We start from the raw sequence: 23,737 nt of genomic DNA on the forward strand, positions 1-23,737 counted from the left end.
GATAGGCTCCAGCACGCCCGCGACCCTTGTGAGGATAAGCGGTATGGATAGTGGATGGATGGATGGATGTGTCTCCTCACCTGGTAGAAGGTGTTGATTTCCTTGCCGTTGGCTGTGAAGGTCATGAGGCCCGTGACCAAGTCCACCAGGCAGCCGACCACCATGTCCTCCTGACTAAAGCGGGTCTGCTGAGTGCTGACCAGGTCCCCTCCCCACACCATGTAACAGTTGCTGTGCTTCATGCTACAGGGAAACATTTTCAATCACAATCTTCCAAAAAGCAAGTAGGGGATAATTCTTCCCAACTTTACAGGGGGCACTATTGAATGACTTTTGGTCGATCCTTAAAAGCACACCTAAAGAAGCACATTTTCTAGCAAAGGTGACTTATTGATGAGAATAAGTATAAACACAGCAATTCCAAGGAGGCCCTGATAACAGTAAACAAGCAGTGACATTAGATAAACAAACCTGTCATGTATGTTGCCTTTGTCATCGCCCACAGTGACAGTGACGTTCCGCACTTTGGAGAGATCGAAAGTTGGATCAAACTGGTGGTAGTCGGGGGTAACCCAACCGATCCACACGCCGGTCGGCTCCTGCCCGGCAAAGATCCTCACCGAATAGTAGTACTGGAGAGAAAATGACGGGGAAAGTGTGAAAACATCTGCTACACATTTTGTATTGGGCCCCCTGCGTATATTAATAATAAATGACTTTTGGGACGTAAAGCATAAAGTATCAGTGACATTGTTAAATATTATTCCTAAGATATTGCAGGCGTTGGGCCACGTACTCCTGTAACAATTTGCTAAATTTGATAGTTTTTCATAAATCTACAATACACTGTTAGTCAGTCCACACGAGTCTGTGTTATTCTTACAAATTATCGCCCAATTTCAAGTGTTGAAAATGGCTTGCTCTCCTTGATGATGCAATGTCAATGGTTGAGAAAACATGCCGCGTTTTTGGTCTCTGAAATGTGATGATTTTGGAGGTATGATGACTCTACCCGATGCCAATGACGTTTATACATCTCCCTCCCACCAAGCATCCCAAATCGGCGCCTCTCCCTCAACTTGTTTCTTTGAGTGCCATCAACAACCATTCAAATGAAAACATGATGATGTGTCTTACAGTGGTGGTGTTAAGAATGATCTCAGGGTCATCTCGGTCATCGGGGACCACGTCTTCCACCAAGCGGGGCACGGTCGGCGGGGCGGGGGGAGGCGCAAGAGGTGTCATGGCCACCTTCTTGGCTTTGAAGAAAAATCTGAAGTGTAGAGAGGAGAACATTTTGTTGTTCTTTGAGTCCATTTGCAGGAGATAGAGACCAAGCCCTGCCGTGAATAGCGATAAACCGTGAGTCATTGATGCCTATGTACTGTATATATTGGTTTCAACCACAAATTTCATTTCAATCTCATCTTGCAACATAACGAATGAATGAATGATAGTTTTTATTTGAAAGGGGACAGTGCAATTTCACATAACACATGAAAAAACATGGTTAAAAAAAGCCAGAATTAGACAAGAGGCTATTTTTCATCCATAGTCCCCTAGCTGGCCATGATGTAAAAACCCTGTAACCCTTAAAAATAAATGGCTCACAGATAATAGGATATCAAAAACATACACATGCAGCTAAAACTTTCTTAACTTCCACTAACAACCCAGGCTAAACTTGTAAGACAAGGTGCCAATGTGTTTTCTTTTCGAGTCACTACTTTCATACTAGCTGGACTTTGGCGCCATCTTGTGGCATCTTAGGGCAGAACAGAAAGAACACAAAATATTGAGCTGAGAACCCAATCGGTGATTTTGTGAATAGTGAAGCGCAAATATGCCGACAATAACTGTAATGAATAGTTCATCTTACCCTCTTTTCTTTCCTTTCTCTGACATGGCGTCCTTCTCGTTTTCCACCGAGATCTCCTTAGGTACGGATGGCTCCTTCTTATCTTCCTCCTGCTCCTTGCGGCTGGCCGACTTCTTTAAGACCTCAAACTCAGAGTCGGGCTCAACTACCAGCACTTCGTCCTCGGGGATGGTGAGCGCCCGGGTGAGTAGCGTGGTGCCCGCTGGGATCTTGAAGGTCTCATGGAACTGGACGGGCATGCTGAGCCTGAGGAACATCATGTCTGTGTTGGCGTTCTGCGAGCCAAAGGTCTTGTGGGTCAGCTTTAGGCAGGGGGCGCTGTCCACCGTCCCATCCACGCGGGACACCTAAGCAATTGATGCCAAAATAGATGAGTGATTTCACCCATTTGTCAATTTTTACTTCTGGGGCAGATTAGTGACATTTCTATTCATTTTAATGGGGAAACATGATTTGAGATCCGGTTAATGTGAGTTAATGAATGAAACTTGTATTTCAAGGCACAACTGGATAAAGAACTGTTTTTAATCACACTAATCAAAACACAATACTGTACTCTGATTACAGAACATGAAGCAGAGGTTCAAACCGAGAACCTCAGAACTTTGACGCAGACCTGCTATTCGTTTGTCGTTTAACAATTGAGAGAGCCAATCAACAGCTACCTCCAAGTGGTTGTGGTCAGTGGGGACGGGCTGAAATTGCGGCAGGCTTTTGCTGAACCACATTGTAATGTCTCGCTTCATGTTGATGGCGAAGGGCTCGAAGCCTTCTTGAAGGCCGCAGATGGCAAAGTAGCGCAGGCTGCTGACATTCTGGCCAAGATTAATCCTTCCAACCTGGGAAAGGCCCAATGCACACACTGGGATGAAACCTGAGGAGGTTAAAAAAAAAAGAAGTATGGGTTTCAGGTTTAAGTTGCAGCATTCTGTCTAAAGTCAAATTTCTACCAAGTATCTGTGGAGGGACCTTCAAGCCAAGCTGGAAAGAATTATACAGGAAAAGAATGGATCTCTATCAATACAACTGCCGTGTGTCTAATTCCACCCTTTAGGTGCTATACTACTACCATTGGGGCTAAAAAAAAAAGATAGGATTTGGTTTAATTGGTACGGTTGGGTATGGAAAAAAAAACATATAACAACAAAAAAAAAACTTAAAAGAAAACTGTGCCTTTTGGTAATAAAAAAAAAAAAGAAAAGTGTTTTATTCCTTCAGTGGGGAATGAATCGCAACACTTGGGACTAATTCAATTATTCTAAAGTGACACTATTTTGTCTTACAGTGAAGGGTGGAGGTATGAAACCCCCCTGAGACACTCCTTGAAACTTTTCATGCTATTTTCCATCTGACCAATTGTCTGTGCCTTTGCATTACAGTATGTTTACTGGGCTGAACAATTTACAGGTTTCCATTAACATTTATACGAAGGTATAAAAATCCATATAAAAATTCTCTATCAGAACAAGTCTTTCTTATTTTCCACAATACCGCTTAAAACTCAAACCTTCTCCGATTTCAATATCTTTGAAAGCCATCTCCGAGCCAGAGTCACTGATCAGCATTTCGCCATTGAGCGTGAACATGATGTTCATCTCTGTCAGGTCGATCATACAGCCCACCACGTCGCCAGACTGCCACTGGCGGCCGAAGGGCTCGTTGCCGATGTGCCACCTTTGCGCCTGAAAACATTACAGAGTCATTAAGTCTGACGAAAAAATATTTGAGTAAGAACAACAGATCATTTATTCACAGATAATTTGCTCATGTTAAGCGGAGCACACATATACAGATGATCGGGCCAAATTTGAACAATGGGCACAACAACAGCTGTGTCTTTAACAGTAATTGTCCAATGATGACACCAACAACAAGTACACCACACACTATAATAGCGTTAAGAACAAACAACAGATTTTTCCATATCATGTGAGGGGTCTTCCACATTTCAAATTTTGTTAAGATGTTAATAATCAGTGTGTGTGTACCCATGGTTTAGACTGCTGTCAACACTTGACTGTCATTCCAACAGCGTAAGAATTGGACTGACCTTGTTGCCGTTAAAGACGTACGCAAGCTCATCCGCTCCCAGTTCGGTGTCGGAGTGGACGCTCGGACGAGCCCAGCCCACTCGCATCTCGCCCGTGGTCACGGCCTCAAACTCAAAGTACCACTTCCCTTGCGTGATGGCGTACGACCTCTCGGCCCTGAAGAGTCGAACCTTGTCGCCGCGGATGTTCTCCAGGCCGTGGCTGGCTGCAGGAAGGCGACGCAAAAGAGGATGAGGTCGTATTTTTTTCACCAAGAGAAAACACATTTGAATCTTTACAGGAACAAAGATGTATTTTGTCTGGATAAAAAGTTGTAATCCTATCAAAAAGTCAGAATATTATGATATTACAGTCAAAGATAGTTAGATGAAAGTCATATTTTAACAACATTGTTTCTCTTTTTCCACACAAAAACAACATGACGAACATTAAAATACAGTAGCGTGGTAGGCCTAATTGTTAAAAATGAAATAAAAACTTTTAAAACAAACAGTTCTTTAAGATTAAATGCAAATGCCTTGTACTAAAAAGTACAATATAAGTGAACTGGCAGGGATTATTTTGCGTCCCACCAGAGGGTACCCACATACCACATTTTAAGAATCACTGCAATAGAATATCAGACATGTGGAATTGTCATATTTTGCCTTTTATTCTGGAATACACACCTGTTTCTCTAATTAAAAATGGGTTATATTCACAAAAATATGCATTTTGTTCTTGGAAAAAAAACCATATTATTCCTCACATTATTCCTAACACATTATTCCTCTAATTATTCTGCCGTTGTTTATGAAATTTTTTTTTTTTAAAAGTATCATTTTGGTGGGATGATTTATGATTTATCATATCAGAGCTTCAAACTGTCCGAAAGCTAAACAGTATTTGTTTCATTGGCCCCCCATTTTTTTAAATGATACAACACAATTTAATGCAGGGGTCTCAAACTCCGGTCTTCGAGGGCCGCTTTCCTCCATGTTTTTGCGGTTTCCTCCTGCGGCAAACCTGATTCAAATGATCGAGATCGTTTTCAGGCCCCTGCAGAACTTGATGATGAGTTGATGCTCCCTCAGGACTGGACTTTGAGACCCCTGATTTTATGCAATTGTGCAAACCTCAAACCGTGTCTCACACGCCCCATCTCTTGGTGGGTCTTGGGACCCCAGTTTGACAACCACTGACTTGTGTAACTGTATGAAGACGACTCACTGCTTTCCTGGTCTGGAGGCTCAATGTTGTAGCCGTAGCCAATGAGCGTACGGACGGCATTGTTGACGCTGTCCCTGTTGGTCTTCTTGGTTCTCTCGTCCAGCAAGTTGTAAGGCACCAGACGAGGGTTTCGCTTATTGAGGATGTCCTGAGAGAAATGTTGACAAACATATAATACAGGTCATGTCCAGAATGTCCATTAGCAATTATATTCTACAAATCTATCTACGCCAGTGATGAATAGTGATAGGCAGAACAATGAAATGCTCTTCCACTGGATGGCAAACGGCGCAATTATCTTGTGTTTCCACCTGTTGCCAACAAAATACTGTGGTGGGTTTGTGTTGAACCAAACAGGCCCAGATTTCAAGTCCATTTCTGTGTAAACCAATATTTTTGAACTGTGTTTTTGACACTCTACAGTGATGTACTGTAAAAACAAATATACATTCAAAACCGAGTTAAATAAAATGTAAATGATTAAAAAGGTTCAGTTCATATGGTTTAATTTATGCTTTATTTCAATGGTCATTGTGCTGCTACCGCTGGTGTCATTGTCCACCGGGGGGAAGTATCATACGTACATATAATACACAGATTTGATGGTGGAACATGAAAAAGACTGCTGCAATTAGTCACGAGTCTTTACTGATTTATTTAGTTTTGGTTGTTTTTTTCAGGCAGACAGGCTGGCAATTTACGTAACCAATAACCATTAAAATGGCCATTCAAACAGTACTGGGAAATACAGAATGCTAAAGAGGTTTTGCCAAAATGGACTGAAAATTTTGACAGACCTCCACCAAGTAGACTAACAATATAGAGATTATGCAATGAATTTCTTACCTGCACTATACTATAAGTCCACCCTTGTCGTACACGATCCCTTGCCCAAACATTATGTCCGTTTTCTGCCAGTTTTTCCACAAGTTGGTTCTGGTTGGGTGTCAGCTTGACATGGTTAAGGTCCAGTGGCGCGGGCTTGTATCCGTTGCTCATTACATAGCTACAGAAGGCACAAATCAGTTTTTCCCCGCACCTGTCAAGTATTTGTGACAACCATCAAAACACATTAGCGCACGTACGTCTTTGGCAGCTTGATTTTCTTGAGGTTCTCCTCGGCTTTCTCGTCGCCCATGCCGACATGGCAGCCCAGAGCCAGGAGTGTCCTGTGAGAGGACAAGGAGTCAGATGTCACCAAAACTGTCTTCCAGAAATGGGATCAAGTCAAGTTAAGCATTTGCAAGTTTTAGGTCAGTCTCAAGTCGTAACTCATTCACTGCTTTGGAATCCAATTGTTTACCGGCACCGACGTAAATATTCCTCAAGTACATTTTTCACTGGGTAGACATGGAAGAGGGTCTCATCCATCTTTTCTATAAATTTCAGGTTTGTAAACCATAATGATCGGCATATCTCTTTAGATGGAGGCTTTGCACTGGTTTAGATTTGAGATGAGCACATCTTTTGAGTGGAAGATAAAGATTAAGGGGTTTAATTCGGTTTATCATGTCGATTACGAGGGAGATAAAAGACAATATCTAGGAAGGTAATCAAGGTTATGCAGTTCAAATATGTAGTCATTGATGAGTATTTTCTAATAGGAACTGTATCTATGTTTAACACCAGAGGGGGGCATCGTCTATCCATCACTAAGTTCCCGTCTGTATTTCCAGCCGACCCACGTGGCCCCAGTCAGTCCCTCATCGGCGATGTAATTTTCACATCACAAACAGACGCCGCGGAAGCCGACACACCACCAAATAAAGAAAAAAAAATCAAATAAAAACAAAAGACACACACATGCACAGCATGGTGATCGGTGAAATAAAAACAAAATGGGGTGCATGTCATTGCATCTGTGGAACCGAAAGGTATACAACACTGTTTTATTTTTATTTTTTCTTTCTGCATGTCAGGAGTGCGGCACCTGTGTGTGACGTGATACCAGTAAGTCCGTTCTCGACGCCGTTTGCCTCACTCGGACCGACCGGGCGGGCCTGAAATACAGACGTGAACTCACAGACGGACGAAAGCGCTTGCAAATGCCCGCCTCTGTTTAACACCCGTCCCGAGTCTTCAACTCTCAAGTCAAAGTCAAGTGTCGAGTCTTTTCATTTTTGTCAAGTCCCAGTCGTAAAGAAGCTCACTTAAGAGTCTCTCCGGACATCTGCAGGTTGTAGTTCCTCTCGGGCTCGGGGAGACTCTGGAAGTCCACCAAGCAGGGATGAAGCTTCTTGTTGTCGTCTCTGATCTGGGAAAGATCATTACAGTAAGTTACTCATTAGCAAAATACATTTTTAAAACGTTTTTCCTTTTTCCAAATTTGTGGGCGTCCCGGAATGGCCCGAACTGGTAGTTGGGGACTACTGATGTAGTGAATGAATATTGTTTACTTATTTATTTATTTATTGAGTCATTACATTAATCCAATTTCACACTCACAGTCCCGTAGGTCCATCCCTGCTCGATGCGGGTAATCGCCCACAGCTCGTGAATATTCTCCGCCAGCTTCTCTCTAATCCTCTCAAGGTGTGGCGGCAACACAATCTACAGCCATAGATGGATAGATTATATAGATAAGACAGACCGACCGATAGATAATAATTGTAGTGCACACTGAAACTTGAAAGAAAGAAAAGACATTACAATAATCAATTGCATTAAAAATAATACAATAATGTAATATACAATACTGTAATAATAATAATAAACAGGTTGTTGTTGTTGTTTTCACCTGAACTGTGTCCACAGGACAGGGTGTGAAAGAGGTGTGGGTGAGCGACAGGGTGGGGCCCAGCAGATTCCGCACGCCGCTGAAGTCATGTTTGTACTCTTTGATGGGCTCGATGCGCATCCTCTCTCTAGGCAGGAGCGCCTCGTAGCACGGTGCGTAGCCTGGTGGAGGCATGAACTTGAAGTCTCCGTGGCGACCGCCCAGGAGGAAGCGAGCTCTGGACAAAACAGGAAGTGAGGAAAGTTAAAAATGCTGCAGGGATGTCAGATTTATATGCTGCGGTGAGCCGTCACAATTATATCAAAGTTGAGTAAATGTGGAATGCTGTTGAGAATTCTACTCCTTCCACATTTCTCAATCGATTCTAACCGTTCCTACTTCCAAATTGCTGGCTGATTCTGGATATTCTGTGTACTATTCACATTCTCAAATTTCCCACATTTTCCTCCTCACCACATTCTCCACGACAACATCCCCAACGTTTTACATATTTACCTCCTCATTGCACATTTTTAAAGTGATTCACATCATTCCAATTTCAAACTGTTCTTCCCATGTAGGACATGTACAGAACTATTGATCCCATTCCCAAATTTCCCATACAGTATTTTATGGTATTCCACATTTTCCATTACAAAATTACAACAAATGAGGATTTTTGCATATTTATAGCTTTCTTCCACATTTCTTACCCACTTCAATATGTTCAACTCATTCGGACATCTTCGTAACGATTTTCCAGATCCCACTTTTTCAGAATTCCAATGTTCCGAGATATTATAACATTCCCTAAATTCACACATTTTCACAATAACATTCCCAAAATGAGAGCTATTTTACCTAACTCCTTTCAAATTTCTTAACCAATTCAACCAACATTTAGTTTCACATTCTTCATTTCAGGTTGCCTTTTGGACTGATTGCGTAAACATTAGACAGTGCTTGTATTAGTCTTTGGGTTTCACCTGTGAAAACTGTATTTGCTGTTAAGAAGACCGAAAACTGTCTATGGGAGAAAAGCAAACCATTTTGAAGCTGAGAAAAGAGGGAAAATCGATCAGAGCAATTTCACCAAAATGGGCATAGCCAACGCAACAATTTGGAATGTCCTGAAAAAGAAAGAAACTACTGGTGTTCTGAGCAACAGACATCGAACCGGTCGGCCAAGGCTATCAACAGAAGTTGATGACAGCAACAATGTATAATATACTTTTGGAGGGGACTGTAGACTGTAATAAGTATTGCTCTTACTTGACTCCCGCTGAGAAGCTGATGACGGGGAAGAAAAGGGCGTCCACGTTGAAGTTTTCAAACATGCCCTGGACTGGGTGTCCGTTGATGCGGAAGGAAATACTGGGCACGCTCAAATCCAGACAACAGCTGACCACGTCGTCCGCGGCCAGAGTGTGCGCGGTGGGTGAAGCCACCTGACGGGCGACCGTGCCTGGTTGGACAGAACACGAGACGTTATTGTTTTCATCACAGATCATCAGCAGGAAATGGAGCGCAGGGTCGGACCTGGCCTTGAGCTTTGACGCATGCGAGCTTACCTGACCATAAGTGAAGGCCGTCGAAGCCGTACGAGTAGAGGTCGTCGCCCACGCCGTTGCCTCCCCAGCCCTCCCCACCTCCGGGGTAGGGGCTGTAGCCTTCGGTCATGGCCCAGCCCACGCGTAGGTGCGACGCCTGCGCCGTCACGAAGGGTTCCACGTAATCCACCATCATCTCGTAGTACCACTTCTTGTACTGCGTGGAGCCCTCGCACGTACCTAAGAAGATGTTTGGCCGGACACTGAACACAGACAACATCATCATCATCGTGATTAGAGCAGACATTCAAAAAAAATAAAATAGGCATAAAACACCAGGGGACCACAACAGGGGAACTGCGATATAGTGTAGGCACTACATTTCCTCCATTACATTTACTTAAGGCATGTCTGGGGCACACTGTATTTGTCAGAGATGTTTTATTGAAACATACTTTTTCTTTTGACTGGAATATCTGAATTTGTACATTCCCATTTCATATTTTTGTCTAGTTGACTTTCACCTCTGGGTTACTCACCAACTCCTCAGTAATTGAGTTTTGTTTTTTGTTTTTATCAAATATTTATTTACTCACACTCAAGTAATTATTTGGAGGACTATGTCATTTTAAAATAATTGTACTCTTACTTGAGTAGAGTACATGTGAGGCTACGCTACTCGACTCTACGTATCCGTGTCTAATGTCACACTGACTTGAACTTTTTTTAATCCGGTAAAGTACATTTGTTAAGTATAGTTTAGTTGCATTGAAATTATTTTGGAGAGGGAGAGAGGCTACCCTACAGTATTTCAATGTTGGTCATGATGGTGGTACTCGGAGAGATGAGTATTTTTTTTCAGCGGTACTTAGTGTAAAACGTTTTAGAAATGTAGTGTAGAAACTTAATGGAAAATGTTTGTGTACCTGGTTACATAATTTACAATGTTGGTCTGCAGCAGGAGGTCGCGGCCCGGAAGCAGGTTCTCAGTGATGCGGTTCTGATTGGACCTCACAGCGACACCGTTACACACGCAGAGAGAGCGTAGGACATCAAGAACCTAAAGGCGGTGCATCAAAAAATATATGAGTAAAATGACATAAGAGCAGAGGTAGGCATTTTACTAAATTTTGCTGGTGTCTCATTCGTCATCTATCAGCGGCCAGAGTACCCGTATATCATTCGTCAGTCCGTAATTTTTTGTCCCGAATTAAATTGGAATACTCAGTCTGTCTATCCGTCAGTAAGTCCATCATTTGAGTCCGTCAGTTAGTCCGTCAGAAATCCGTTGGTCCATCAGTCGGTCCTCCCAAAAAACATCAGAAAAACAGGCGTCTGCCAGTGACGGACGTCTGTTACTGACAGACGCGGTTAGTGACAATTATACTGACGGATGAAAACCCACTTCCGTCATTCGTCAGTCGGTCTATTTTAAACCACGTCCCGTCATTCATCAGTGAAACGGGCGTTCGTCAGTGACGGACTGACGGACCGGTCCGTCGGTCTGACGGAATGCCCACCTCTGCATTTGAGGGTAGTATTAAAAAATCTAAAAAAAAACCTTGTGGTTCCGTCCATGCTTATCCAGGAGAGAGATGATGGACTTGATGTGGTTCTCTTGGATGATGTTTAGAACCTCGGGGCTTTCAATGAGCACACAGTAGAGCACCTCCAGAATACCTAGGTGTTATTAAATTACAGAAAATATTACAATATATTGAAATAGCACTTGATTGATTTATTGATTGATTGATTGATTTTTTGATTGAACATATATATAAACACAACATGAAAGACATGAAGGAAAAACAAAATCAAAATAAAAGATCAATACTTTAATAGGTGTTATTAAATTACAGAAAATATTACAATATATTGAAATAGCACTTGATTGATTGATTGATTGATTGATTTTTTTATTGAACATATATATAAACACAACATGAAAGACATGAAGAAAAAACAAAAATCAAAATAAAAGATCAATACTTATCTTAATTGAGTAAAGTTTATATGTTCAAGGGGAGTAGGAAGAAGTAAAAAACTTGTTGAGTCCTACCCCTTGTTCACTAACGCAAATAAAAACTAAACTAAAAACAATGCTTATTTTTACATATATACAAAGTAAACGCTATAAATAGAAACAAAAAACAAAAGTAAGAATACAAACAGACATGCCCCTATTATACACGTGTATAGATAATTATATTTATAAACCAAAAACCTAAAGACAGTAAGTTAAGAGATTCACTTATACATGATTTATAGATTTTTGTAATACTATATTTTTAAACCTCTTTTCAAATATCGAAAATAATTCACAACTTTTCAGTTGTATTTCATAATTGTTCCATAAATTCACACCTTTTGCAGAAACACACATTTGCTTTATGTTTGTTCTTGTCCTTGTGTTGCCAAAGGCGAAGAGGTGACGAAAGAAGAAAACAAAACAACAACTTCCTTGAGAAACAGACAAAACAAGAGAAAATGTAATTCCGTATTCAGACAAAAGGTGGAGCCCAACATAAGTGTTGGACGGATGCTCCAAACTCACCACACTAATTGGCCAATTCAAAACAGGTGTGTTGGCACACGCTAATTCAGTGCAGAGGAAGAAGCGCAGGGACGTTGTTGGTGAGTCAAACTTAACTTTCAGTAGCAGTATATATGACCAAGTGTCTTAGTTTATTCTTGTTGGTGGAAGAAGCCCTTGAGGTGTCTATTGTAAATTGCTTCCTGCTTCTGTTCTGGCGAACGAGAGGTTATTGGAACCATTCAAGGTGCTGAAGAGTAGCCTAAGAATTAGCTGTCTTAAGCAGTAAATTTGAAAGCTTTGGCATTCACATGGACTTATTGGGGCAAAGGCTGAAAGAAGTCACAGATACCATGCGTGCTTGGGAAAGATGGATCCCTGGAGAAGACAGAAGGCCTCTGAATGACAGAATCAAGAGCATAAGGTATGTTGAAAAACAGATTGGAGCTACGGAAGGCAGAATTTGTTACTGCAAGAAGGGTAGCACGTGAAGTTACAGCAGCCAATACGGAGCGATCGAATTGCCAATTACCCCAACCCAATCACCAGTCAGCCCTATTGTTAGAATTCCTGTGTTCAGTGGCAACAGAAGAGAGTATTACAGATGGAAAAAAAGACTGGGAAAGCCTGCAAAAGCAAGGGGAACCAACAGGATCTGTTGAAGTTAAAAAGATTCAGAGTCATTGACCTTGTCCAAACAGTTAAGAAGGCTGTTACTGACCTCACAGAACTGAACAATGTCGGTGCAATAAAAAATCCATTGGCTGTACGGGCTATAGAAAGTTAACTTCTCGACTTTATGAAGAGGGATTGGATTGGAACCAAGCAGTGGTGTAACAGCTGACAATCACTTGGATATGCTCATTGCGTTCCTTAAGTAGCAGGAAGGTGTGCTTGAAAGGTTGGAACAAATAAAAATGGCAAACAAGTCTGATAAATTCCCCACAAGAAGAAATGAAAAGTTTGCTTCAACCAGGGCCACAAATAAAGAGTTTGAGAGGACATGTGGAGTGTGTGGTGATGAAAGGCACTACAAGAAACTCTTCTTCTGCAGAAAATTCAAGTCTTAGTGTTCCAGAGAAAAGAGTCACACTGAAACAACTAGGAGCGCGCAAGATGTGTCTTGGGTGGCATACGAGGAGGGAGGACTGTAAAGACGCGTACTTCTGCAGGAACCAAGAATGAAGGAAAAGCGGTCCTCCCGATCATCACTACTTTCTGTGCCTGAAAAATAGTGTGCCACAACCACTAGAGAAGAGTAGTGATTTCGGTCACAAGAACAGTACGACTAAAAACAATCTGACTGTTGACCAAGAAAAATTCCTTGCCGAATTGTCTCCAGAAATGGCAATAAAACGCAGGAAGGCATTCACTAATGGCAACATTCGAGTGGGAAATCCACCTCAGTATTGATGCTGATGGAAGTCACAGCAAATGCAGGTCAGAAAGTGAGTTGGCCTCAGACACCAACTACATCACACACAAGGCTGCTGATCGGCTCAGGCTTCGGAGTGAAGAAGTGACCTTGGTTCTATGCGGCGTTGGTGGAATGCTTCTGACGGCGAGCACAAAGTGTTTTCTCCTCAGAGTTTGTACTCGAACCGCATCAGGGCAAGAACGGGGAACATGAACTCGTTTGCTATGGTCTAGACAAAATCGCAAAAGTCCGTGAGGAAATTGAGCCCAGAAAGCTTCAACACTTTTTCGCGGGATGTCACCCTAGAAGATCTGAAACGTCCAAGGGAGATTGAGCTGTTAATCAGTCATCGTGAGGGAAGACTTGCCCCGCAAAGAGTAAAAGTCGTCGGTGAGCTCGTCCTTTGGGACAGCCCGCTGGGCAAGATGGTTGGGGGAGCTCACCCTGATCTATTCGAGCACATTAATATTTCTGCCCACCAGCGATCAATGTGTACAGCAGCAGTTAAATATAAGGAGATAACCGAAGGGATTACCAAGTCAATCAAAATCTATACCATGGGACATGATTGCAAAAACGCTGGTCACAGCAGGCTCCGTGAAAGATTTCCTCGAGTGGTGGCGATGGGACAGCATCGGTGCTTCCTGTGAACCAAGATGTGGAGGATGCCGGTGTGGTAATTGCCCACCAGGTGGTAAGGAAATGACACTGGCTGAGGAAAAAGAGTTGGAAATAATAAAAGAAGGACTTACCTACACCAAAGCAGATGCTCATGTTAACACCCCACACTGGGACACAAAGTATCCATGGACACAAGATAATACCTGGCTTCCAAACAACAAAAGTGCTGTCCAAGCTACTTTTCTGAGGACAGAGCGACGGCTACAAAAAGAGCCAAGATGGAAAGCAGCGTATACTCAAAGTGCATGAAACGGTTGAGCAACGTGCAGCTATAAGACTCACAAAACAAATGAAAAGTAACTGGAACGGCCTTGTTTGTATGTCAGCCATCTTGTTGCTCCAAATCCCCACTCTGTCACTACTCCCGTCCGGCTGGTGTGGAATAGTAGTCAAAAGTTCAAAGGCCTTAGTATGAACGATATACTACTTAAAGGATCAGATGTACTCAATCCAATCAGAGCTGTACTTCGATTCAGACATGGTGTGCATGCTGCTTTAGGAGACATTAAAAGGATGGATAACTCAGTCTGGTTGGAAGACCTTGAGATGCACCTGCGACGGTTTCTCTGGAGAGACTATCCCACTGATAACATCGAGGAGTATGCTATCACCAGAGTAAATATTGGTGACAAACCAGCAGGATGCATCGCTCAACTGGCAATGAGGTCCATTAAACATTTAATAAACATTGTCCATTAAAAATAGTAACTAGGAAGCGTCAAGGCTTGAGTAAGTCATGGATGACACAGGGCATACTGAATGCGTGTGAAAAGAAAAACCTGCAATACAAACGTTTTTTTAAATTGAAGAACAAAAGAAGCTCTACTTTGTTAGCTTTGTAAGTCAACTACACTGCAATAACATGCGTTCCCAAAACGCTTCATTTTGGAGGACGTTACATCTTTTTATGAAGATTTTTCACATAAAAGTGAAAAAGCGAGTCACGTAAAAATGTCTATTTTCCTCTACTAATACAGAGCATAACTTTTTGTCCAGAATCCCACTTAACACTTGTCTAAAGGAACATTGTGATACCTGATGAGGCTTCCAGACGGTCCAGTTTGCTGACCAGCCAGTCCAGGTTGTCGCAGAACAAGGCGCAGTTGGAGCGGTTGCCCCTGATGAGGGAAGCTTTCCAAAAGAGGGGAAACAAATCAAGTCAAATGCATGTATTTGCCCGCCTTTATCCAGTGAGTGTTATTCTTGTACCCAGCAGCTCGTAGAGGAGGTTGACGATCTCCTTCCAGGACTCTGCTGCTTCCTCGCCTGCGAATTCAGAGAAGTGGGCCGCCGTGTTGTACACATTGAGCCGATCGATGCACTCCAGCACGATGGTGATCATTCCCTGATGGAGAAACGCAGGGAAGACGGCAAATACAAGCTGAGGAGATTTTTCAAGTTTTCAAAGCAGGTATTGCAGATGATTGATGGCAACGTTTCATTATTACTTAAACTTCAGGGCAATTCAGTCTGTACTTTTTTTACTTTGACTTAGACTAAGTCAAGGAGTTGAATCAGTTGTCCTACTTTTAGCGATGCGCTCATACACAAATATCTCTACTTAAGTATAAAGTGTGAGTATTGTTGCCGCCTCTGATCCCTGCATGTCGGCCATGCCGCTGAAACACGCATACCTCTTCTTGAAAGAGATTCTGCCGGTTGCGGAGGGAGCGGAGCTTGGTCTGCTTCTCCTCGTGCTCCAGCTCCTCCTCGGGAGGACGGAAGTAGAAGATGAGATCCTGCAGAGAGAGGATGACGCCCTCCAGAGGGAGAGACAAAGGCCCCGGAGATTTATTCTTCCCGCTCAGAGAGTCCAAACCCCTGAGACAAGGCAAACAAATCCATTTAAATTCATTACGGCAAGGTCCATAAATATTGGGATATAGACACAATTCTAATGTTTTTGGCTCTAAAAAACACCACAATGGATGTGAAATGAAATGAACAAGATGTGCTTTAACTGCAGACTTTCAGCATTAACTCATTCACTGCCATTGATGAGTTGATTTGTCTTTTCACAGTCCAGCCATTCAATCCCAGGAACTTGTTTATATTTTTTTCACATTTTTTCAAACGTTAGGGTAAAAGAGGGTCGGAAAATGTCTGGCAGTGAATTTAACCATTGTCCATCTGCACTGTGAAACGCCATCAGATGAGTTCTGAAGCATTTGGCTGAATATGAGCAGATAGTATTGCCTGAAACACTTCAGAATTCATCCTAATACTTTTGTCGGCAGTCACATCATCAATAAATACAAGGGAACCAGTTTTGCTAGCAGCCATACATGCCCTACAAGAGGATGCTTCGCTGATGAAGACAAGTGGTACTGTATCTTGAGATAAATTACATCCATTCAGTCAAGTCGTTTTGGGGGGTTGTATGTGGTGAAAAACACATTTGTAAGTTCATGTATGTATAGACCTACTTGATAAACTGCCTGAAGAGACCCATGGTGCTATAAATCATACGAGCTGCTTGAGACTCCTCCGTCTGGGAGCGAGACACTGTGAGGGCGTCGTCCATGTGTCCTTCTTGGTGCAGGATGACCTGGAAGCAATGAGGACATTGTTGATTATCAGTGATATTGTATCATTTGTGGTGGAATGAACCATGCATGGTCTCAATATAAAAGACGGATAAACAAGCACACCTTCCTCTTCATCATTCCTAGACGCGCAGCTTTGGCATCCAGCGCGGCGTATGTGAGCCACAGGCCAGTGGACACGTGTTGCACGAAGCACATGGACTCTCCATACTTGATCTCCGGAATGCCCATCCCCTCCACATCTCGCTTGTGAGCCACGTCCACCTTCTCCTGCTCGGTACCAACCAAACAACAAAATATTAAATAGAACAACACTACTCACAGAAATTGTGGAGATTTTGGCTTGCAAGTGAATTTTAAAATAAACCGAAAACGCATTACAGGAGTGACGTAGCGAACCACATATTAATTTTATTATTCATATTTCTTTTCAAATTTCATGCATATATTACCAAAACATATGCATGTGAGGTGCAAATGTTATTTTTGTCCACTTGGGGTCACCATCCTCACGTTCTACAGCACAGCAGTATGTGTGAATTATTTGTGACTGAATGCGTGTGAAAATAAATCCCGTGAATAACACAGATTATTGTTTAAAAAGATATATATCTATATATCTCAAATCGAGGGAGGTATTATACAGAGGGATTGATAAGAAATGAAAAATGTTCACACTGTTTACCAGTGCCTAGGCAGAGCCCAGGGGGTTGAGGAAAAAAAATAGAATCACTGATTTATAATGCATTTCATACACATGATAGCTTAGTATGCTTCACATTCTGTAATTAAAAAACACAACATTTAAAATCAGTTGCAAACAGTTTCAAAGAGATTCAAAAGCCAAGTAAAGAAATAAAAAGTAGCTTCGGTAAATTTCGAAAAGAGCATGCAGTAAAGGCCAAGATTTTTGAAAACATGATTTTAAGAATATTTTGAAAGACGTATGGGAAAAGAGTATAGTTTTTAACCATGATTATATTTTGAGTCTTCATTCATATTATTCACTCTGATAAGAAAGTATACCAGGAAATTGGGGGACCATATCATACACAAGTACATAAGAGTACAGAGATTTATGTGATTTTTTGGGGGAGATTGTGGGGGTATTATACACGGGTGTGTGTTATTCACTAGATTTTATGGTAAATTCACCTGTAAAGTTTACAGTGCATTTTTGGTTCATCGTAAAATGTCACCAACCTTTTTGTGTATAGTGTATCACAACAAAGACATGAAATAAAAAAAAGTCATATCAGACCTTTGAGGCGCGGAAGCAGAAGGCAGACAGTTTGGTGTTGGCTCTGTCCGAGTCCACCACCACCAGGCCCTTTTCCTCATCCAGACACAGGTACCGGCCTGTGGTGATGTGGCGGATGCGGAAAGATTGCCCCCACTTGAAGTGGCTACCGCTCCAACTGGAGGCAATGGAGAAGAAACATTCACCATTTTTTTTATCCTGTACTTCTCAAAGTGGGGTAACTAGATGCTGGGGATCCACAAGCCCTAGCTTGTGCGGTTACAAAAAACCAGTGCAACAAAACAAACACAAACTTTCTTCTCTTGTTATGTTACATTGCACTGTGTTGCTATGTATGTATAATCACCTGATTCGCAAAGGCTCCAACCTCCACAGTGAACGAGCCTGGCTGCAAACGGCACCGCCTTCGTAGTGAGCCATTCTGGAACGCACGCATACAAAAGACATACTGTATAAGATAGCAGAAAGATGAGAAACAATTCATATGAATGACACAATAACATTGGCTGCATATTAAAAGCTTGAAGTATAGAAAAATAAAATAAAATGAATGTGTAAAATATAAATAAAAATATAGATACAGATATGTATGTAATCATGATAATACAATATAAATAAAATGTCAAATAAAAATGATATAATGAATGAATGAATACATAAATAAATGACTAAAGCTAGGGGAACTTTCTGCCGCTTCGACAGATGTTTTTGCGTCTTGCTCTTCTCACCTGCGCTTCTCCTCTCCTTCCTCCGGTGTGGCGATGGTCAGACACTCGTCCATGTGGCCGTGGAACAGTCTGAGAACGTGACCGCCTGTCAGGAACCCTGAAAACAGAAGAACGCAGGCCACCAAAAGGTCTGATACGAGTGAATCCATCAGGGAGGACAAAAACAACTTGTTTGCATTGTTGTTTGGATTAAGGATTTGTTTGAATGAATTTTTCCTAAGGCTTTTCTGAAAATGTAATTTATTTAGCTAAACCATTTTTTGTCACATTGCTTCAGGTACCTCTGTACAGTTACATCATCATTTCAGTACTGGCTTACCAAGTTTTTGTGTTTGTAAATTGTAAGTTATTTTTATATATCGGTGTGAGTGTGTGTGTGTGGGTGTTTGTGGTGTGTTTGCACCTTCAGATAGTTCACATCCAGAGCTAATGGGGTTCATATTCCACAGAGTCTGCATAAAGGAGGCGTCCACCATCAGGTCTCCACTGGCATAGGACAGGTGCTAAGGGAGGGGGGGATGAGAGTCATTTTTTAACAAATATAACTCAATACAAAACATATGCCATGTTTGTATTTCAAGAAGTCTCACCAGGTATCTCTCAGAAGACACACTGACAAGGATGAGGTCATCCCCCACCCGGACCTTTTCACCTTCAGACCTCTGCTTGGAGGCGGGATGAATGGTCCACCAACACGCCTCGCCTGTACGGACAAAAACACAGAGTTAGTGTATCTTAAATTTCCAAAAGTAGTATTATAAACCTTGCTAATCACAGGGGATACGGACCGTAATAGACGCGACCCATTTTCTATTTAACGCCGATATATAAAAATATATATATATATAGTGTTCCCCAACTGTATCACGTTTTTTTTACATGATACTTAATCACTGTGTGCTTAAGAAGGGTTTTTTTAATATGTTGAAATGTGTTAATGCTTGTGGGATGGGTAAAACTACTGGACACTCCAAGTGGCGGATTTTAAACTATTGTATTGGATCTGCAACATGCCCCCTATTAAAAACGGAGGTTTGTTGTTTTAACAGTTTAAACTAGCAATGTAGCAAGTTTTCCCAAAATGCTGAGTCTGGTTGAAATGGTCACTTCAAGAATTTAAAAAAATGGACAATGGGTTCCAAAGAAATTAAAAAATTTTTGTGTTGGAAAAAAATGGCTTTTCTGGGGAATATTTTTGTGTGATATCACCTATAAAAACCTGATCAAAAAGCACCTTCAAATTAAAACCGTAAAACCGTACAACTTCATAACTTCAACATTCTCCTTGACCCTTTCGTTTCATCTTATACTGGGGGAACCCCCTTCTCCTGCTAGCTGACAAGTCATGTCATGTCATCTTCCAAACCGCTTATCCTATGTAGGGTCGCGGGGAGTTGCTGGAGCCTATCCCAGCCGTCAATGGGCGAAGGCAGACTACACCCCGAACTGGTCGCCAGCCAGTCGCAGGGCACACATAGACACTGTCACTGAGCGGGAATCGATCCCACGCTGCCCGCACACAACTCAGGCGTGTGTACCACTACACTATCAGGGACCAGGTTAGCTGACAAGTGTCAGTTAAAAATATCCACTAATTGCATACAAAGGGCAAAATTTCAAGACGTCAACGGGAGAAAATTTACATGATGTTTCAAACTCCAAATGGAAGATTATTGGTGAGAAGAGGCGCTATCCCGCTAACTGTGATCCCTAAACACTTCAACATCACCCATCCATCCATTATCAATATCGCTTACCCTCACAAGGGTCGCGGGGCGTGCTGGAGCCTATCCCAGCTGTCTTCGGGCAGTAGGCGGGGGACACCCTGAATTGGTTGCCAGCCAATCGCAGGGCACACAGAGACAAACATCCGCACTCACAATCACACCTAGGGGCAATTTAGAGAGTCCAATCAGCTTACCATGCATGTTTTTGGAATGTGGGAGGAAACCGGAGTACCCGGAGAAAACCCACGCAGGCACGGGGAGAACATGCAAACTCCACACAGGGAGGCCGGAGCCGGGATCGAACCCACGACCTCTGAACTGTGAGGCGGACGTGCTAACCAGTCGATCACCGTGCCGCCACTCCAATATCATTTCAAACTCATTTTACAACATTAACCTTGAAAATATATCAAAAGTGGCGAAAACTCTCAGAAACTTTGCCTAACATCCCAAGCTAAACTTAGCTCCTCCCTAGCATGGAAAGACTTTGGAACAGCCGCAGAAAAATGTGAATATGTAAACAAAGAATAGGAAGCAGTTTACTGTAAAAATGAACACAAAAATTCCAATTTACCAGTGGAATCTTCTTGTAGGCCCACGTCAAAGGCCAGCTTGTCTGTGAGCGAGCGAGATGTGGTCAAACAGCTCAGGTACTGGAGAGAGAGACTGGATTTAGAACTTTGACATCAAGCGGGATTTAAAAAAAGAAAAAAAAAATTGCCTAACCTACCATTCCTGAGTGGTTGTGCCTGAGAAGGATGGCGTGGCCGTACAACAAGGTGCGATGGCCGCCACCTTGTGAGGACTGGGGAAGTACAGGCAAGTAAGAAAACTTTTATAAAAATGGTTAACTGTAGTTAGCAAACAACTTCCACAAGTCCGTCATAGAAGTGATTCCAAACCATGGGGCCACGGGAACTTATCCAATTCAATTTTTTCCCTATGCATTTTTACAAAAATTACAATTCAGTGGCAGCAAAAAAATGTATTTTTGCTCATCTATTTATGTCGGCAATGTACAGTGACAGACAGAACAATTGAATGCTCTACCACTGTGTATGTATCTGCCTGTTGACAGATACAACAGAATAATAGCTTTTTATGATTTCACACAAAGTACATTTATGAGTAAATTGAAATGAGATCAGCACATATATTTTGGTGAACTTTATGCTTGGTAGTGAGTGGTAAGATTCACCCAATCTGATTCAAAATATGTGCCTTGGCCCAGTAAAGGTTGGGAAACACTTCTTCATAGGAAATGTCAACATGGACACCACAAGCATCACTATAAGACAATCGAACAAAGTGGTTTCTCCCAGCGAAGAGAGTTCATGCGTTTTACAAAATACAATTTCATAAAAATATATTAAGTATATTAAATATATTAATTAATTGGTTAAGGCCTCACAGTACTGTGGATGTTACTTGGTTCTCCATCTTCCTTCCTCATTCCAGACCTCATTCAATCCAGACTAAGATGTCCATTGCTTAATGTGATTATAAACGGTTATTTATTTATACGTATGTGCTCTGCGATTGACTGGCAACCAGAGCAGAGTGTACCCCACCTCCTGCCCAAAGTCAGCTGGGATAGGCTCCAGCATACCCGGCTGTGACCCTAATGAGGATAAGCACAATATAAAATGGATGGATAGGTGGGTATTACAATTACTACAAAAAAATAAAGCGCGCCGGTACTACAAAAATGTACTACAATATTTATAATACCCAAAACGGTATTTCAGTTAGTATTTTTTAAAACTTACTTTATTTTATAATTATACTGTCGCTATTCAATAAAGAAGGTGTTAAAAAAATAATAATAAAAAAAAAAAATACATTAAAAAAAAAACAGAGAAATGTTTTCTTTGTGTTTTGGACAAAAATAAGAAAGTCACAAAATGGAGAGACTTTTTTTTAATTGGACAGCAACGATCTCATATATTTACTTATCTTTTGTCATACAATAAATAATAATTCCAATAACAATAGTACATTATTAGAGTTTTCTCAACATGCTCTAAGGTTGCACTGTTGATTATTTACAATAATTCCGAAATGTCTTTATTAAAGATACATATTCTTCTTCTCTTTCATAATATAAGAACAATTACTGTTCCTGGTAATAATAAATAATAAAGACTGGAGAAATGACAAAACACATTTAAATCTGCATTGTTTTCTCAACATGCCACAAGAACGCATTGTTTGAAAAAAACAAAACAATTCAGTCCCACCAGCACGGTGACGACAATAGACTTTTATGCAGGGTTAAGTATTCCTAATCCACACGGATCACATGGGGGGCAGGTATGTCAAGTACTACCGCCACACTGTTAGCATTGTTAGGCATTGGCGCTAACTTGGTCAGGACAGGTGGCAGTGCTTTTCTTTCTCAGTGTGTGTGTTGGGAGGGGGGACACTGTGGAGGTGTCTTGTTGCCCCTCCGACAGAGGTGGGCGTGACACTCCACTGGGCCGCATGCCATGCTATTCTCAACCTCCGGCTCGCTTTGCTTATCTTCGTCTGGGATACCCGACCTGGAGCTAAGGTGCAAATGGAGAGCTAACATTGCATAAGCCTCCATACTGCCTCCGTTTGTTTTATCACTCCGATTCTATTTTTAATGTGCACAAAGGGTAACACGCATTAGATGTGGTTGTGGCGTGACAATGACAGTGCAAAAAGAACTGCTGACATCAGGTGAGACACAGTGCTGACGATACCCAATTATATATACACCAGCAGAGGATTACCGCATTTCAGACTGAGCAAGATTAGTCCAAGTAATGACTTGAGGTGATTATTACCACTGTAACTTCAAATTTGTTTGCTTGTTTTTATGTATTGTATGTATTTTATGTATGTATTTATCACATTTACTGTAAATCAGATTATCAAGACGGGACATTAAATTGAAGCATTTGAGGATGACAATACGTACATATTTGTTTAAGTGACCGTGTTATCCGTCTCATTTTTGTTCAAATATTTCCACAGGCTTGTAGCATAGCACGGCCATATGCTGAACTCCGTCTCTCGTTATCACAAAGCTCTTGTCCGCGCATTGTGAAAAAATGACGGACTGACGAATGACAGACATATACCCAGGCCACTGACGAATGACGGACTGGCAAAATGTTGTAAAATGCCCACCTCTGTTAAATACGTTAGATGAAACATGACACTCGTACATCAGCCCCATTGGAAACACAAATGGAGACTTTTTTTTCATGTGCAACGACGGGAACGTGAAGATGTCACAGGAAGTGTCACCAGACAGATAGATAATACAGTAGATAGATGTTCACAAACATACCCATTTGTCCAAATCGACTGCCTGAAGGGGAGGGTGTCCAGATATCATTAAAAACCATTATAAAATGAATGCAGCATAAGTCCGTATGGTACCTACATTTCATCAACTCAAGTGTCA

At 41.8% G+C, this 23,737-nt stretch overlaps 1 protein-coding gene and 1 long non-coding RNA gene across 13 annotated transcripts in view; one reads left to right on the forward strand and one right to left on the reverse strand.

Moving 5' to 3' along the window:
• The window catches only part of ryr1b (ryanodine receptor 1b (skeletal)), a 121,551-nt gene that overhangs the window by 74,816 nt on the left and 22,998 nt on the right, over positions 1-23,737 (reverse strand). For 7 of the 10 annotated variants that reach the window (XM_086036380.1, XM_086036378.1, XM_086036373.1 and 4 more), the window contains exons 5-34: positions 23,621-23,641; positions 21,029-21,103; positions 20,873-20,951; positions 19,162-19,274; positions 18,975-19,074; positions 18,572-18,668; positions 18,190-18,264; positions 17,844-18,000; positions 16,688-16,852; positions 16,463-16,584; positions 15,671-15,857; positions 15,246-15,381; positions 15,072-15,167; positions 10,967-11,085; positions 10,332-10,465; positions 9,427-9,668; positions 9,128-9,320; positions 7,877-8,093; positions 7,585-7,689; positions 7,290-7,393; positions 6,225-6,308; positions 5,986-6,145; positions 5,140-5,287; positions 3,930-4,135; positions 3,387-3,561; positions 2,545-2,753; positions 1,880-2,226; positions 1,138-1,273; positions 472-632; positions 81-243 (exon numbers count right to left, since the gene is read on the reverse strand). In XM_086036380.1, the coding sequence (XP_085892506.1) occupies positions 81-243; positions 472-632; positions 1,138-1,273; positions 1,880-2,226; positions 2,545-2,753; positions 3,387-3,561; positions 3,930-4,135; positions 5,140-5,287; positions 5,986-6,145; positions 6,225-6,308; positions 7,290-7,393; positions 7,585-7,689; positions 7,877-8,093; positions 9,128-9,320; positions 9,427-9,668; positions 10,332-10,465; positions 10,967-11,085; positions 15,072-15,167; positions 15,246-15,381; positions 15,671-15,857; positions 16,463-16,584; positions 16,688-16,852; positions 17,844-18,000; positions 18,190-18,264; positions 18,572-18,668; positions 18,975-19,074; positions 19,162-19,274; positions 20,873-20,951; positions 21,029-21,103; positions 23,621-23,641 (4,326 nt within the window). The remainder of the gene's footprint in view (positions 1-80; positions 244-471; positions 633-1,137; positions 1,274-1,879; positions 2,227-2,544; positions 2,754-3,386; positions 3,562-3,929; positions 4,136-5,139; positions 5,288-5,985; positions 6,146-6,224; positions 6,309-7,289; positions 7,394-7,584; positions 7,690-7,876; positions 8,094-9,127; positions 9,321-9,426; positions 9,669-10,331; positions 10,466-10,966; positions 11,086-15,071; positions 15,168-15,245; positions 15,382-15,670; positions 15,858-16,462; positions 16,585-16,687; positions 16,853-17,843; positions 18,001-18,189; positions 18,265-18,571; positions 18,669-18,974; positions 19,075-19,161; positions 19,275-20,872; positions 20,952-21,028; positions 21,104-23,620; positions 23,642-23,737) is intronic. The other 3 variants (XM_086036382.1, XM_086036375.1, XM_086036381.1) reach the window with 1 other exon arrangement.
• LOC147145210 (uncharacterized) lies at positions 11,968-18,697 on the forward strand. Of its 3 annotated transcripts, XR_015087541.1 has the most exons (6): positions 11,968-12,039; positions 15,033-15,205; positions 15,284-15,447; positions 15,684-15,867; positions 16,709-16,831; positions 18,613-18,697. It is a non-coding gene; the product is annotated as an uncharacterized LOC147145210 (long non-coding RNA). The 3 variants fall into 3 exon arrangements; XR_015087540.1 differs by lacking the exon at positions 18,613-18,697 and having other exon boundaries at positions 16,709-17,004; XR_015087542.1 differs by lacking the exon at positions 18,613-18,697 and having other exon boundaries at positions 15,033-15,201; positions 16,709-17,004.

The sequence above is a fragment of the Filicampus tigris genome, chromosome 7, assembly GCF_054856515.1.
Source record: "Filicampus tigris isolate MCC_2025a chromosome 7, RoL_Ftig_1.0, whole genome shotgun sequence".
In the NCBI taxonomy this organism is placed as follows: Eukaryota; Metazoa; Chordata; class Actinopteri; order Syngnathiformes; family Syngnathidae; genus Filicampus; species Filicampus tigris.